Raw genomic sequence first — 17,114 nt, 5'->3', positions numbered from 1 at the left:
TATCTTTCAGAAATTGGATAGTTTTCTGTGGTTATTTTTGAGATTTATTTTTATTACAGGTTTTCTTCAATGTGAGGACAGGAGCTGTCACCAATGTGGCCTACGGTTGACTGTGGTACAAGACAGATTTAAGTTAAGATTTGCAAGAAAGTAGCTTAGAGGGGAAACATAATGTACAACTTTGCAAGTTTTAGGGAGGTAGAACTTGAAAGTTCTGGATTGAGGCCTGGAGTTGGGCTTTCAGCAGGGTCCCTAGGTGTTCTTCATAGAGGGTATCATGCAGAATCTGCAGCCAAAAGACCCTGGCTTGAGTTTTTTTTTTTTTTCCTTTCTTTTCTTTTTTTTTTTCTTTTTTGTATTCTCTGTACCGCTTGGGCCTACCTATCTCACAGTTTGGAAGAGGAAAAAGATTCAGTCAACAAAATGGACCTTAATAAGTGCCAGTCACCGTGTGTTGTAATCAAATGTTTCTTCTTAAATCCCCATCACAACTCCTGTACTGTGGGAAGTCCCCTGACCTTGAAAATGTGGCGAGTGTCATCCTCTTAATCACTCCCTCGGTCACTTGGCCAATTTGTGATTTGGAGGTCCAGTCAAGTCCTGCCTCCTAAATTTTAGGATCTCTGGTTTAAAAGACACATGGTTGGGAAACTTAAGATTAAAAATAGGCATTGGGCTGGGGTTGTAGCTCAGCCGTAGAGCGCTTGCCTAGCAGCATGAGGCGCTGGGTTTGCTCCTCAGCACCACATAAAAATAAAAATAAAAGGTTAAAAAGATAGGCATTTAAAACTCCTAAAATGTTGACTCTTTACATGAATATCATATCTGTTAAGAGCTGAAATTTGCAGTCGTTTTTTTTGTTCTCCTCCCCTCTTCCTTTTTCTTTCTTTTTGTAGTACTGGGGATTGAACCTAGGTTGTTGCACATGCTAGGTAAGCACTCTTACTGAGCCACCTAGGTTGTTGCACATGCTAGGTAAGCACTCTTACTGAGCCACATCCTTGGCCCCTTTTTGTTTTTATTTTGAGACAAGGTCTCCGTTGTCTAGGCTAGCCTGAACTGGAAATCCTCCTACCTCAACCTCCTGAATATAGCTGGGTTACATAGGACTCCAGCTGCAACCTTAACTCTAGGAAGTAGAGAGAGGGGTATAGTGATTTAACCTGGAATCAATCCCATCCTTCAAAGGTTAAGTAATTTCCGCCCTGCTCAAGACATATGGTGGGAGTTTAAGGGAAGGAGAGGACATTTAAATAGGTCTGGTAACAATAATTTGGTGGTGGTCCCATATCCCTCCCTTTTTAAAAAAAGACTGTTTCTGAGACAAGGGCAATATAACAACTCATTATTTCCTGAAATTGCCAGTCCCTAAGAATTGCTAAAGAACACTTTTTGTGGTGCTAGGCAAGCAGTCTACCACATACCCAATCCCAAAAAAACACTTTAAACCCATTTCCGGGTCCCTCCATTGGAACAGGCCTAGGATGGGGCCAGGGTATATGTTTTAGAAGCACCACCAGAGATTATTACAAGTTAGGGTGTTCCACTGAAGTGTTGAATTTGAGATGCGTTTTCAGCAGGTTGAGCCAAAGGGTAACATCCCACCCCACCCTCAACAGACACTCAAGTTACAAGTTCTGCCTTTGATATGAGGAAGTAGTTCCTTCAATACAGAAATGTAACCGGATATCAGTAATCTCAGTTCCTTCAGAGGCTGAGGCAGGAGAATTCCAAGTTCCAGGCTAGCCTGGGCAATTTAGCGAGACCCTCTCTCAGGAAAACGAGAAATTACAAAAGGCTGGGGAGGTAGATCTGTGATAGAGAACCCCTGGATTCAATCCTCTGGATTGCAAAAGAGGGGGAAAACCCAAAAAAAGAAAACCCCGAAATCTTCCATTCCTTCCTCTTTTCCTTCTGCCTCAGCTGTCACCACTTGTAACCCAGACCTGGAGTGGTTTTCTGCAGTTCCAGCTTGGACAAACGTACCGTCTACTCAGTTGACCTCTACCCAAGACCGGACGGGTCACACGGGTTAAGTCTCAGTCCGGCATCCTACGGGCGCTCTCGTGCCGTGCTCCCATTGGCTAGAAGTTCCCTCGCCCAGAGCCCGAGCGACCCCTGCTCGCCACGCCAGCCAGCCGGACTGCGGACCGCCCAGGGGGCGGGGCTAGAAGACGGGGCGGGGCCGGAGCTGGGGGCGGGGCCTGCGGACGGGGCGGGGCCCCGCGGCTGCGGACGACCTGGCGGCCTATGGCGCAGGAAGGAGTCCCGGGCCGCGCCCCGCGAGGCCGGGCCCGGGCCGGGCCAATCCCGGGCTACCGGGCGGGCGAACGCGAGGCCTGGTCGGCAGAGCCAGAGAAACTGGGGGTGGGGGACAATGGGTCAGTTCCTGGTGCGTCACGGCGGAGTTCTTTAAAGGGGAAGTGAGCGGGACTACAGGGCGGACGCAGGGTGCGGTGGCCGGCTGGGGAGGTCCCCCGCGCTTTAAAATAATGCCCGCGGCGGCCGCGCGACCATGCAATGGCGAGCGCTCGTCCTGGGGCTGGTGCTCCTCCGGCTCGGCCTCCATGGAGTGTTGTGGCTTGTCTTCGGGCTGGGGCCCAGCATGGGCTTCTACCAGCGCTTTCCGCTCAGCTTCGGCTTCCAGCGCTTGAGGGGCCCCGACGGCCTCTTGTCACCCGCCTCGGGGTCGGTGGGCCGGCCCGGGGTCCCCGGGGGTCCTCCGGGGCCGTCGTGGCTGCAGCCGCCTGCGGTCGGGGTGGCGGCCGGCCGGCCCGGGGCTCCGCGGCGGCCCGCGCGGGGCGTGTGCGACCGGGCTCACTGGGGCTACGTGCTGGGCGGCCGGGGCTGCGGCCCGGACGAGTACGAGAAGCGCTACAGCGGCGCCTTCCCGCCGCAGCTGCGCGCCCAGATGCGCGACCTGGCGCGGGGCATGTTCGTCTTCGGCTACGACAACTACATGGCGCACGCCTTTCCTCAGGACGAGCTCAACCCCATCCACTGCCGCGGCCGGGGGCCCGACCGCGGGGACCCGTGAGTAGCCCGCGCCTGCCGGACGCCCGGGGCCGCGTGCCCCGCGGGCTTCCTTCGTCCTCGCGGCTGGGGGCAGCCATCCGCGCCGCGGGCCCCCCAGGGCTGCCACGGCCTTCAGGGTCCTGGGGTGGGGGGCCCTTCGAGGCCCCTGGACTTGAGGGTGCGTGGGCGGGCTGGTGGCACTTCCCTTTCTTGGTTCTGCGGGACTCTCCGAACTTAGGGACAGCGATCCAGCAGGTTTACAGATGGGGATACTGAGGGCCCGAGACCGGAAGGGACAGTGGCAGTGCCAAAAGCTGGTTTTGGGGGACTTTGGATCCCCCTTCTCAGATGGAGACGTTATCTAAATGAAGTCTGTATGCTGCCCTTGTAAACGCAGCTTCAGAAGACCCACGCCCCTTCGAAGTAGATGGCCAGACTTAGGTCTTTTTTATATAAAAATGGAGAGTCGATTCCTGGAAAAGGCTTCTTCAGTGCCACCCAGTGAGCCGCAGGCAGTGGGGTCCCAACATTTCCCCTTCCAGGAGGCTTCTTAGGCTGAGAGTTAGGTGGGAGGAGAGAAACTTCTGGTCCAGATGGGGGTCTGTACACTCAAGTGTGATTTCTTGGACCCTGAATTGGCTGTCAACGCCACTGCCCTGTACTGCCCCACAAATGCCAGTCTGGTGGCAGGGCCTTCAGGGAAGGTCGCCCAGCCCTCACCATGCACTAACCTTGTTTGCGTGGGCGGAGCTCTTGGACTCAGTGTTACAGACCTCAAGAGTCCAAGAGGACAGCACACCCAGCTCCTCCTCCCTGGAGGAGAGAGGCCTGCAGTTCCTGGGGACCCTGTTAGGCAGGATAGGTGACTGTCTTCCTGTTTCCCTGGCCTTAGGTAGGAGCTGAGGAGTTGAATTGCCCAGTGCCTTGACACCACACATGGGTGCCTTGGGACATGTGGGGCCTGTATTTTCCTTGGAAAGCAATGGAGTCCAATTTTTAAGTTCTAAGAAGGAAGCCCATACATTGAAGAGTTTTAAAAATGATTTGGTTATCTACACATCCACGTCTGAATTTGCAGTTTGAGAGCATGATTTTTAGTGCGACATCGAAGGCACATCCTAGGCATTGGGCCTTTCAAAAACTGTAGGAAACTGATGAGTGATTTTTCTCACTTAATCATATCAGTCTTTTTACATATCAATGTATTTACTATCTCAATTTATTTGAGAAAAAAAGAAAAGAAACTATAAAAATTTAAAAATATACTGGGCTCTGTGGAGTTGTGGCTGAGTGGTGGAGGCTTACCTGGCATGTGTGAGGCCCTGGGTTCGATACTCAGCACCACATATAAATAAATAAAATTGAACAAAAGATCCATTGACAACTAAAAAAAAAATTTAAAAATATACTGGTATAAATTAATACTTGTAGAAATTAATGAGTTATTTGTCTTGCTCAACTAGAGGGTACTTAATTATTATAAATGTATTTTCTTTCAAGCTCAACTTTTTTTTTCTTTCTTTTTGAGAGAATAGCTTCATTACATTTTAGGGAAAAAAATTAAGCCTAGAATCCCCCCAGAGAGTTATTTTTAATTTATCTTTTCTGCCAGTTGCTGCCCATATGCCTACACCTTTTTTATGTGGTTGCAGTTAAAAGTGTGTGCTCATATTCTGGATCCTAATGGTATTTTCTCCCCAGTGCTCATGGTACGACAATAAGAGGGGAGCATTTTCAGAAAGTGCCTTAGTCTCTCAGACCACTTTAACAGTTTAATTGGGAAATTGTTGAACAGGGAATTGTGATAGTATGTTCCACTGGGAATACGATGGTCTAGATAGTGAGTTGATGTCATTTTAATATTTTTTAAAAATTTTTAAATTTTTGTTTTTAGAAGTTACAATATAATTCAAGTACAAGTATTGATATTTCTAGAAAGTAATAGATAGATTATGCCTCAATAGATGGATTATGTCATTAGAAAATAACATCAGTAGAATAATTAACACCATCATTAATCTGTTTCTCAGTCATATCCACCTCTATTATCATGTCACTGACTTTATTCTACAGAATATTTTTCAATATGATCTTATTAATTTTTATGTTTATTAAAATTTTCTACAATCTTTGCCAAAATTGCAATTTATGATTAATAAATTTAAAGTTGTTGACACCTGCAATGAACTCTTTTCTACAAAGCATAACATTTTAAGTGAGGAAATATTTTGTACTCATTCATTAAAGTACCTGGTAAACTCAGAAAATTCTGCCAAAAGAAAATTCTATTCTAATTTTCTCTCACTGAAATTAGTGTAAATATTTTAGCCCAGATATTTTCATAGCTACTATCTTTCTATGGTATTCAGAATAACATTACAAATATTTTTGGAAGGTAAGATGAATTAATAAGTTATTTTTGTTTATGGTTTTCTGAGAGTTTCGGCAGATTTAGATGCTGAAAAATCATAAATCTCAATTTCATCTATTAAATAATAGAATATCAAATTATTAATTTAAATAGAAGATTTATTTTTAGTAAGTACACATCAATTTCGTTTGGGAACAAGAAAAATGTGAACTTTTCAGAGTAATCTTAGTAAAGTAATAATGTGATATTGAAATTTTTTTCATTATCTTTTTTTGAGCGATAACTATTTAAAAAATTTTTTTTTGTACACGTACATAGGATAATAATACACTCCCCTCTAATATTTTTCTTAATGAAACTTCAGAACCTTCTGGAGCTTGGGACCCCTTCTTCAGCATGGTGAGGTGGTAGTTGATTTGACACACTGGTCCCTTTGGCATGATGTGTGACGTAGCTTAATTTCAGACTTAAGTCTTGGATGAGTGTTTGGTTGGGCCATTCAGTGATGATGTGTGTGAGCTGAAGTCAGGTGTTTTGAGAGGGGGGTGGTATTTGGCCTTTTGGTTGGTAAACTTTTGAGGAGGTGAAAAAGCTCTGGGGTCATGTGGCCTTGAGTAGAGTTTCACACTGCTTCATTAGAGTGGAAAGGCATATTTTCTGTGTTCCCTGTCCTTTTAACTTCTCTTGGGAATTGGTCTCTGCAGGGAAGTTTTGAACCCCAGCTTTGTCATTCTGGCTCTGAAACAGTAGGCACATTCACATCCTCCACACAAATCTATCATAAAATCTTTCAGGTTTATTTATAATTTATGTATCTGCTTTTAGTGGTACTCAGGATTGGACCCAGGACACTTACCACTGAGCGATATCCCCAGCCCTTTTTATTTTTATTTTGAAACAGAGTCTTACAAAAGTTGCTGAGGCTGGCCTGGAACTTGGGTTTCTCCTGCCTCAAGCCTCCTGAGCCACTGGGACCACATGTGTGTACTACTTGCACACATTTTTTTTTTTTTTTTTTTAATCAAATGTACTCTCATGATTCTTTCAAAAAAGTAGAATGAATTCACCATTAGGATATTTTGTAAATAACAAAGAAACAAAATGTGGTTGCTTAACGTGCATCTTTTTAGTCACACTCTCTCCAGGCTAGTCTTGCCTGTCTTGCGATGTAAATACGATGTAAATAAAAGCTCAGTGCTTTAAAAAGAGCAGTTTTTCTCTTCCGCTAGAGATCACTATGCAGAGAAGTTCTCACAACCCCAATTTGTGTTAGAGGATCCACATTCAAGAGTTTCTTTGAGTACATTGGATGCTATATTTTTGTAATTCTGTGAATGCTCACTGTAAATTCAGGCCCTGAGCACATGACCATTCTGTCTCAGCTATATTCCTTTGAAAACAAACAAACAAACAAACAAAAAAACAGATCTCAAATGAATAAACCAAATTTTGGCCTCCAACTGACTGATTGCTAGGCACCCCTAATTTAAGATGGCCTCCTCCTCTCTTTAAAAATCTATTCTCTTTCAGAGGCAGTCCCAGTCTTCTTTCTGTATTGCCACTGAGCTGTTTGAAGCTCACTGATTAAGGCAGTTCTCCCTCTGGTTCCTTTGCTCTGAGCTGCTGGTCCTCATTTTAATATTACCTGAGAAATCAGTTCTGTTGTGTATTCACCTTCACATCCCTTTGTCTTACCTCCCCTGTGTTTCAGGGACTGTTCCACGTGTTCTCTCTGTACCCACATAGCACCAGGTAGATTTCTGAACAGCTGTTACAGGTTCAGTATATGTGGGAATTTAAAAAAAAAGATGTGTTTGATTTTGTTAGTTCAGTAAGATTTTTTTTCTCCATAGTTTTCTCCATCTTTTCTGTTTCAAGGCAATGTGCTCTTCAAAAGTTCCCAGCTAGGGTGAATGCTGTGGCCATTCACTCATGGGGAGCCCAGTTGGGGTTCAGCCAGCTGGGTATTGGGAAGCCTTCTGCTGGAAGGTTGAGTTCTTGGCTTGAGGCACTGAAGAGCTGTCAGGTGAGATTGGACTTAAGCAAGTAGGTCTAAAGAACGAGTCCACAGTCTAAGCTGGCCAGATGGAATGACAAGAATTTCATGTTCTCACACTTTTAAAAGCATGTATATAGGAAATATTTGATAGAAAAGAATTTAAAAAGTATTCCAGTGAACATGCCAGATCTTTTTGTTGTTGTTGTTTTCGTACTGGGATTGAACCCAGGTTGCTTTACCTCTGAGCTACATCCTCACCCCTTTTAATTTTTTTTTTTTTTTTTTTTTTGAGACAGGGTCTTTTATGAGTTGCTGAGGCTGGGCTCAAACCTGTGATCCTCCTGCCTCAGCCTCCTGAGTTGCTAGGATTTTGGGTATGCTCCACCTTGTTCTTCCTATCATGCCAGATCTTTAAGTAGATTTGTCTGACTGGAGTGGAGAGAAGGAACCACCAGGGTTATTGCAAATGTATTTCCCCCCACTGTGGCAACTCTTTTATTCCCCCCAGTACTGGGAATGGAACCCAGCCTGCCTCTGCACACATGCTGGGAAAGTGCTTCACTGCTGAGAAACACCCTGCTAGTCCTTTTTATATTTTGAGAGAGGTTCTCTTTAGGTTACCTAGGCTGGCCTTGAACTTGCAATCATCCCAAGAAGTTGGGATTACAGGTGTGCACCTTATCTAGTGATCATTTGGGCATTATAGCAAGAAGCTTTTTTTTTGAGATGTTAGGGTTTGAAGTTGAACCCAGGGCCTGGCACAATAGTAGGTGATGGTACTATGAGTAGTAGTTTTGGTTTGAATCCTGTAGTTTTGGTTTCTTATTGTTTCAGAATGGAAAATTGGTATTGATTTTGCAGGTGGGAGGTTTAGCAGAAACACTGATGCTGCTTTAGTAGAACAGAGAAGAGCCCCAATACCTGCTTTAGTTCATGCTAAAAGACCTCTCCTTGGAATTAACAGAAATAATGGGGAGTCTGTAGATGAGACATTAGTGGCAAAAATAGTATGAAGAAGTCAATTTATTCCCATGACCAAAGGACAGATGAGTAATACTGATACTGTAGCTGAAGGTATTTTATTCTTTTTGTGTGTAATGGACTGGAGTGTGTAATTTCTGAATTAAATATTATAAGAAGGTCATACGATGGGGTCTCTCTCTTTTAATTCCTGATGATTGTGAATTTAGAGGATTTTGAAGATGGACAGGATTGAAGAGATTATGTGGTTAGCAAATTATCTTAGAGAGGGCAGAAGACTCTTGTTCAATTTCCTTACTTCCTGTTGAGTTCTCTCTGCCCTAAGACTGTCCAAGCAAGTCTCTGTAGTTCTGTGACTCCTCTCTATACTTATAGACTCTATAGAAACTCTTGCTCTTGAGATAGGAAGATCTTTGTCCTGCTGATCTATTCACAACTAATGTTGTGAATAGATAAATAAGAATTAGTTGCAATTTTAGTTTTCGATAGGTGTTTAATTTTATGGTCTTTTGTCAAATACCTTTGTTTAATTTTAATTTCACTTACTTTTCAGTTCAAATCTGAACATCAATGATGTCCTGGGGAACTATTCTTTGACTCTTGTTGATGCATTGGATACACTTGCAGTAAGTGTTCAGCCTCTTTTTTATTTTGGTAATTAAGATGTGTTGTAGTTAATTACCCCTAATTTCCCTTAGGATTGGGAATTTCAGGAAACCTGATACTTAAGAGCTTTGATGGCTTTTTAAAATTTTAATGACCTTTAAGGAATAGCAAAGGGGTGAAGGTTAAATAAGGGGAAGTATCGTACCTCTTAAACCATGGAGAACTGTGTGGTGGTTTTTATAGAGAACGAGTTTTACCTCCACTTTCACTCCCATCTTTCCTAAAGGAATTCGTAGACAATCCCATTGATAGGTACGGTTTCTGGAGTCAGTTATCCAGGAGTAGAAGATCTCAGGGTCCGCAGGTTCCTGGTGTGTCTGTGCCCTGCTTCCAGCCCACACATGAGGCCCTGTCTGTCCTCACTCCTCTTGTTGGGTGGAGAGTGTCCACTCCAGTCCTGGCTTGCCCTCTGGATGCTTCTTTCACCCCCTTCTCCCTTGGGTTCCCTCCTTGACTCTGGAGCCGCAGACCTGAACAGATACATGTGACACATGTGGCAGGCCACAGCTCTGCAGCATGTTGTCAGGCCATCTGCGAGCCTCAGCTGCTTCGTGACCTGTTGTCTTAGAGTACAGTCTCCCAGGGACTAGTGCAGCCTAGCATTGTTGTAAAATCTCCTTAGCAATGGTTCTAAAACCTCTCAGCCAGGTGGAGTGGCGTACTCCTGTAATCCCAGAGGCTTAGGAGGCTGAGGCAGGAGGACTGTAAGTTCAAGGCTAGCCTCAGCAATTTAGCGAGGTCCTAGGCAACTTAGAAAGACCCTATCTCAAAATAATAAATATAAAAAGGGCTGGGAATGTGGCTCAGTGGTTAAGTGCCTCTTGTTTCAATCCCTGGTACTGTAAACAAAAAACAACTTTCTCTCCATTATCCATCAATCCTTTACCATTAGAGAATTCCCATTATAGTGTAGCCCAAATTCTGTATTTAATAATTTACTCTGGTTTCTTTTACCATTCCTTAGAAAAGTTTAAAGCTTTCTGTTAGGAGTTAGAATTGGGTGATGCTAGCTAAGTATGCATTACAACTGTTCTGTATTTTGCTAGTAGTAGAATTGCTAGAATTTGGAAAGAACTGTAGAGACCACTCTACATCTTCATTTTATAAATAGTGGAAATATGGTTAGACCCTGATCTCATAGGAAGTCTGGGCTACTGGATTTCCTCCTGCTGGGCTCTAGTTGCAAAGCAGTTTAGTTTCCCAATACCTCCTGGAGTCACTGCTGCTCCATCTGAGTCATCCATCGTCACTGGTGAAAATGTGCCCAGACAAGTAAGTGTGCCCTAATTAGAGCAAATTGTTGAAGACACTGGAGGCTAACTCAGCCTAGGAGTGTTGCTTTAAAAAAGTGCTAGACTCAGAGATAGGTTAAGAATGCTCACTTCTCTCTAAACTTTTATATCCCTACTGTATTTTTTTTTTTTTTTTTTTTTTTTTTGGTACTGGTTGAACTCAGGGGTGCTTTAACCACTAAGCCACATCCCCAGCCCCTTTTTTTGTATTTTATTTAGAGAGAGTGTCTCATTGAGCTTCTTAGCACCTCACTAAGTTGCTCAGTCTGACTTTGAACTCGTGATCCTCCTGCCTCAACCTCTGAAGCTGCTGTAATTACGGGCACATGCCACCGCACCCAGCTCCTACTGTATTTTTTATCCCCATGATTGGTACATACAGATACCTTATCTCTGTCATTTGCAGAGTTCTCCCTGACACTTGATAATATCCGGTACACTGTAGAAATGCAAATTTTTATTCAAAAAGTGAATTTCTACTAGCAATAATTTCAGTATTTCCTAGCAAAAATTTCAAGAGTATACTCCCCGAAAGAAGAATTTTGTTCCCAAATGAACCAAAGAAATTCTGTGTCTGATTATTGGAGACACATGTTGCACATCAGTATTTTAAAGGCTCTGATAAGTCTTGCAGTAAAGAAGCCTATTTAACTCTCATCCAGGCCACCTTTCCTCAGTCACGAGTGAATGATTTCTTACCCTGGTAGCTGCCTGACTCAAGTGGCAAATTACAATATGGAACTCAGAGGCGCAGGCTTTCTTCACCATCCTCCGCTTGGGCTGAGATCATATCAGTACCACAGCTGCTCAGATATTGTTGCTGGGGAACATCTGTAAGGAAACAGACCCATTTCTGTGGCTTTCATTGTAGAATATCCGGCCTTTAATGTGTTAGCAGTGCAGGCCCATTTTCAGGTGTTGCTTAGGTTGAGGTTTTTCTTTTCTTTTGCTAGCATTTTAAACAGGCTGTAACAGATGTATTTTGGCAATACTTGGGGGATGGGGGGTTGGGGGGAAAGCAGTCCTGGACTGTTGCATGCAACTCACAGCATTAATTGCATAATCTTTTAAAATGGAAGAACTGAAAGCCAAAAACAAAACATCTGTACTTGCTCTGACATTACAGCAAATAGCAAAGAGGAGAAAAAAATGTGTAGCAAACCACTAGGGCTAGAAAATAAGATATACTCGAAAGCAGTCTTGTCTAACAGAATTATTTATTTTTTTCTTGATGTTTCGTGATGTGTGTGTGTGTCCTTTTGATGTCATTATAGTCCCAATATTGTCATAAAATTTTCAGTAGAATTCAGTTCAATTATAATTCCATTTAGGCTAATCTATAAAGTTTTGTGCCCAATTTGCACTTCATATAGGGGAGAGTAGTTTGGTCTGACATCATAACAATACATCCCAAACAGTAGTCATACTTTCACTTTGTAAAATGAACATAGAGGGTCTTGGGGTTTACCTCAGTGGTTGAGTGCTAGCCTAGCATTAGTGAAGCCCTCCTTTCTTTCCCCAACACCCCCCCCAAAACAGCAGCAGTAACAACAACAAAATACAAAACCATGCCATAGAGCTGATTATTTGTATGTTTTGTTTGTTTCAAATGTCATTTGTTTTATGCTGTGCTCCAAAAGATATTACCACTGGTTCTCAAAGTGTTTAGACATCTGGACGGTAAGCAACAAGTTCAGTCAGTTTTCCAGATGTTTGGTCTCCTGGGAGCCAAGCACCCAAGCTGTGGACTTACTTGAGGAGCAGAGGGAAAGTCATATTTTCGTTTCTTTAATTTTCTGATTTATTTTTACTAATTCCGGAAGCTTTAGAAACTATATCTTGCTTGTTAAATAGAATCAGACTGAAGCTTGAGGGAGAGAGGAGTGGGAAGAGGAGGCGTGCCAGAGATCGCATGAGGAAGTGTTTTCACAGTTTTGCCATTTGGAGCTAGGACTTTTGAGTTGCAGGAAATGGGCTTGCCATCTGTCCCAGAAGATACTGTGAAAATAACTGTGCTTTTCTCCCTTTTGTGTTTCCACTCCCACAGTGGCAAAACCACATACAGTACAGACATTTAGATGAAGTGGCCCAGATGCTGCCTCCGTTTCATTTCAAGCTGCTATAATGGTTTGTGTTCCTCTTTTTAAAGATAATGGGAAATTCATCCGAGTTCCAGAAAGCAGTCAAGTTAGTGATCAACACAGTTTCTTTTGACAAAGATTCCACCGTCCAAGTCTTTGAGGCCACGATAAGGTAATAAAATTCATTAAAGGCTTCTCTCTCTGTGTGTAAGGAGATACATTCCTTCGAGAGTTTTCTAGCCCCAAGATCCAAGTAGAGAGTCCATGTAGACGTTAGGGTGCAGTGTGTGTTTCTCATGTTCATTTTAGTATTTATCAGAATTGGAACAGTTGATTTTAAAGTAATCACATTTTGGACTGAATGGAAAAACAAACATGTTTTCATTGTCGTATAAGATGGGTGTCCCTCTGATGCAGACTATTCTGGTTTCCCTCTTGTCTGGTCTCATTTCCTTCCTTCATTGTGTCCTAGGAAAACTCATATGTATTTCTAAAGGAAGCGAGACTTTCTCACCTCCCCACCCGCAGAAAACCACTGTTTGCATTTTGGTTTATTTCCTTATTATGTGTTTCTTCCTAACCATCCCCTCTCTCTGTTGAATGTATTGGAATCCTACTCTATAGCCAGTTTTCTATCTTGCTTTCTTTAGTTTGAAATATTGTGACTATTTTCCTATTTAACAGACTTTTAAAAAATTGCATTACTACGTGACATTCCAGTTTCTAGATGTAATGTTTACTTAAGATTAAAGTTACAAAATCATTCTGAAAAATGTCACAATCCACTGGAATGGAACATTTGGGGGTCTACTTGGACAGATCTAGGCTTGTGTCTCCTGTGTCTCAGTAGGTCATTTTCTCCTCTTTAAGTTCATTAGAGGCCAAACTATACAAGTTTTTAGTTTTTGTTGTCTTGTATGGCTAAATTTCTGTTTCTTATATGGCTAAATCCCACCCCCCCATGAGATAAATCAAGAGTAATTTAATAGTACTAATAGATAATATGTATTTTGAGAACAGTTAGCACATACCCACTTAGTACAGACCTTTTTTTTTTTTAACTTTTTTTTATACCTTTATTTAATTGATTTATTTTTATGTGGTCTGAGGATTGAATCTAGTGCTAGGCAAGTGCTGTACCACTGAGCTACAGCCCCAGCCCAGACCTTTTTTTAATGTGTTAAGGATAAGGTGACCAAATCTGATGAGTGACTCACCTTCTCCCTGTCAGTAATGCAGTGAACCTTGCTCTTTAGAGCTGTGAAGGGCCATTAAGTCAAGTCAGCTCTGTGTTTATAAGGAAATAGAGACTTCTTCTGTCATTCTTTTTTTTTTTTCCTGTAGTTGTAGATGGACAGAATGTGTTTATTTTATTTATGTTTATGTTGTGCTAAGGATTGAACCCAGTGCCTCACATGTGCTAGGAAAGTGCTCTGCCACTGAGCTACAGCTTTAGCCCTCTTCTGTTATTCTGAATTAGATTGTCTGCACTTACAAGAAACGTTGTTTTATTTTATGTTTTGTTCTTCTTGCCATTAGGGTTCTGGGAAGCCTCCTTTCTGCCCACAGAATAATAACTGACTCCAAGCAGCCCTTTGGTGACATGGCAATTAAGGATTATGATAATGAATTGTTACACATGGCCCATGACTTGGCTGTGCGGCTCCTTCCTGCCTTTGAAAACACCAAGACAGGGATCCCCTATCCTCGGGTAGGTAGACTGGTTTGTCTTTTTATGGTTGACAACTGATGATTTTCCTGAATTAAAACTTTTTGATTGAAGGAATGGGGCTGAGATAGGAGAGGTAAGTGGTATCCTTGGGAGAATTTGGTCCTAAATAGAATGTAAATAGGTTTTAATTCATTTAGCATTTATTGAGCACCTATTTTGTGCTGGGCACACAGTGACATGGTGACTTAATCTTTCCCCTTAAGGAACTTATGTTCCCATGTTCAGTATTCACAAGTCCTTTTATACCTATGACTTATATCCCCTGCTACCAAGTTGTATGGGACATTTTTTTAAAATTATTTTTTGATATATATTTTTTTAGTTGTTGATGGACCTTTATTTTTATTCATTTATTTATATGCAATTCTAAGAATCAAATCTAGTGCCTCATATGCTAGGCAAGTGCTTTCCCACTGAGCCACAACCCCAACCCCTGTATGGGAAATTTGTCTTCATTTCTGACCTGGATGTCTTTCTCCAAAGGTCCTCACATGTATATCACAGGAGCTTAGTGAATGGATCTTTCAAATAAAGATGGCACAAACCAGCAAGTTAGCTGCAGGATGTAGAATGAGATTGTATCTTTGTGGCATCTCATTTGCCAAGCCAGAGCTCCTCTGGGAATTGAGTCAGCCTTTTGGGTAACCAAAGGGAGAACTGCCAGACCACAGAGCATCCATGATGAAACTGGCTGTCACACTTTGGCTGAACTTCCCTTCTCTGCCAGTCTAGATTTGTTTGTTTGCTGAGCATTAGTGAGTTCATAGTAGCTCACTTAAAATTTAGAAACAATTCTATAACTTGCCTTTTTCTCTATTCCCAGAGCCTGGTGCATTTGTAACTATGAAGCAAACCTGCCTGAAAGAGATGGTTTAGTGAATAGTGTTATAAACACCCCCTGAAGATTTGCTCTTATTAATGAGACAGGACTCCAGTGTTCTTACTGTCTTATTTGTATCCGTCAGTCTGAATCCCTGTATTTATCTTGGGTATAACAGCAGGTAGTGGGCTGACTCTCACCATTCAGGGTTTAGCATCTGAGATTTGGGTCTGTGACTTGGCCTGTCAGCCCTGTGGGTTCTTGGATTTTGTCATGAGACCTTCAATTCTTCCTGTCTCCAGGTGAATCTGAAGACAGGCGTTCCTCCTGACAGCAATAACGAGACGTGTACGGCAGGAGCTGGCTCCCTCCTGGTGGAGTTTGGGATTCTGAGCCGACTGCTAGGGGATTCCACGTTTGAGTGGGTGGCCAGGCGAGCAGTGAAAGCCCTATGGAACCTCAGGAGCAATGACACGGGATTATTAGGTGTGGTGCACCTTCTCCTGCCATTGGGTCTACGTGACATGTGGTCCCCTCTCCTTTCACCTTCTCTGGCTGGGACTTTCCTTCACTGTCGCTTCCTTGTACTATTGAATCTGAAAACTGACCACTCAGAAAGAATGGCCCTCAGTGTCTCTATACCCAGATTCTTTATGTGACCTTTGGCTTACAGTGAGGCTGTAGGGTTTGATGGAAAAGAACAATACTTATGCTATTTGAGAACTCACTTCTGTTTTGAATCCCTTGGCATATTCATTTGAAAATTGTTAATGGAAATGCTATAAAAAGAACAGCTGTGAGGCAGATTTTATTACTTTAATATAAGGTTCTAAATATAGGAATTTTAGAGTTACTATGGAATAACTTTCTCCTTTTAAAAAATCTAGGAGTGTGATGGTAGATTGAAAGCCCATATTAGACCTATATTAGGTGGGCTTTTCCCCTTGAGAATGTTAACATAGTATTTAAAAATTACTATGGAATATTTCAAACATTAATAGAAATAAAATATAATGAATAATAATGCCTACATATTCTTCATTCATCTTTAATAATTATCTGTATGTTGCTAACTCAAAATGGGTTTTTGCCTCATACACTTGTTTAGGACACATTTTCTTTTTGGTTTTGGAGAGTAATTGATTGAATGCTCTAGAATCATAGTGGGTTATTGTAAAAGTTCTGATTTTTAAAAATGATTGTGGGGACTACGGATGTGGCTCAGTGGTGAAGCACCTGCCTAGCATGCATGAGGCCCTGGGTTCAATCTCTGGTACCACATGCACACATGCAAAAGTGATTGTGTATTTTTTTTCTCATGTTCTAAAATTTACATACAAATTTCTTGTATTTAACAGCATAAGTAGAAAGAAAGTTACTTAAACTGTCAATCCATCACCAAATGGTTTATATGTATCACCATAAATTTTAAATCTTGTAACCTGGGATATACAACTGTTATATATTTTAAATTATAACATTAAAAAACAAAAAGATTTTTATTCTTCCTTAAATTCAGCAATTCATTCCAGTGTTTCTGAGTTATCTTATTTTCATAGTCACCATGTTTATAAGCTACATAATGGTCTATTAACTCTTTTTCTTGTTTTAGACACTTTTATTTCTTTTCTTTTCTTTTTTTTTTTTTTTTTTTCTTTCTTTTCCACTTTACAGATAATTTTCTGGTGGACAATATAAGACTTTTTGTTTTTTCTTTTTCTTTTTTGGGGGATTAAACCTAGGGACACACTACCACTGAGATACATTCCCAGCCCTTTTTATTTTTGATTTTGAGACAGTCTCCCTAAGTTGCTGAGGTTGACTTGGAACTTAAGATCCTCCTGCCTCACCCTCCCTAATAGCTGGGATTCCAGGCATGCACCACTGTGCCTGGCTACACTTTTTGTTTTAAAAACATCTTTTCAGGACAGATTCCCAGGAGTGACAGTGCTGAGTTAAAGGCTGTGAATATTCCTTTGGACTTTGCAATACATTGCCAATCTGGAAAAGCAAAATGATAAAATGTATTTTTCTTTGCATTAAATGTTTATCCCTTTGTTTTATCGTATGCATGTACAAATATGTAACAACAAATCCCATCATTATGTGTAACTGTAATGCACCGATAAAAACTGTGGAAAGAGGTGAAAAAGAGTA

General features: G+C 42.0%; 1 protein-coding gene across 2 annotated transcripts in view; it reads left to right on the top strand.

The window, feature by feature from the left end:
• The first annotated feature begins 2,265 nt into the window (after nt 1-2,265).
• Edem1 (ER degradation enhancing alpha-mannosidase like protein 1) overlaps nt 2,266-17,114 on the top strand; it is a 29,786-nt gene continuing 14,937 nt past the window's right edge. The window contains exons 1-5 of one of the 2 annotated variants that reach the window (XM_047534709.1): nt 2,267-3,033; nt 8,920-8,992; nt 12,474-12,577; nt 13,945-14,116; nt 15,260-15,443. In XM_047534709.1, coding sequence (XP_047390665.1) covers nt 2,516-3,033; nt 8,920-8,992; nt 12,474-12,577; nt 13,945-14,116; nt 15,260-15,443 — 1,051 coding nt within the window. In that variant the 5' untranslated portion in view covers nt 2,267-2,515. Of the gene's footprint in view, nt 3,034-8,919; nt 8,993-12,473; nt 12,578-13,944; nt 14,117-15,259; nt 15,444-17,114 lie in introns of both variants that reach the window. The other variant, XM_047534710.1, reaches the window with a different exon arrangement.

Source organism: Sciurus carolinensis, chromosome 19 (assembly GCF_902686445.1).
Source record: "Sciurus carolinensis chromosome 19, mSciCar1.2, whole genome shotgun sequence".
In the NCBI taxonomy this organism is placed as follows: Eukaryota; Metazoa; Chordata; class Mammalia; order Rodentia; family Sciuridae; genus Sciurus; species Sciurus carolinensis.
Note: the sequence above shows the minus strand (reverse complement) of the source record. Positions and strands in the feature narration are given on the sequence as shown.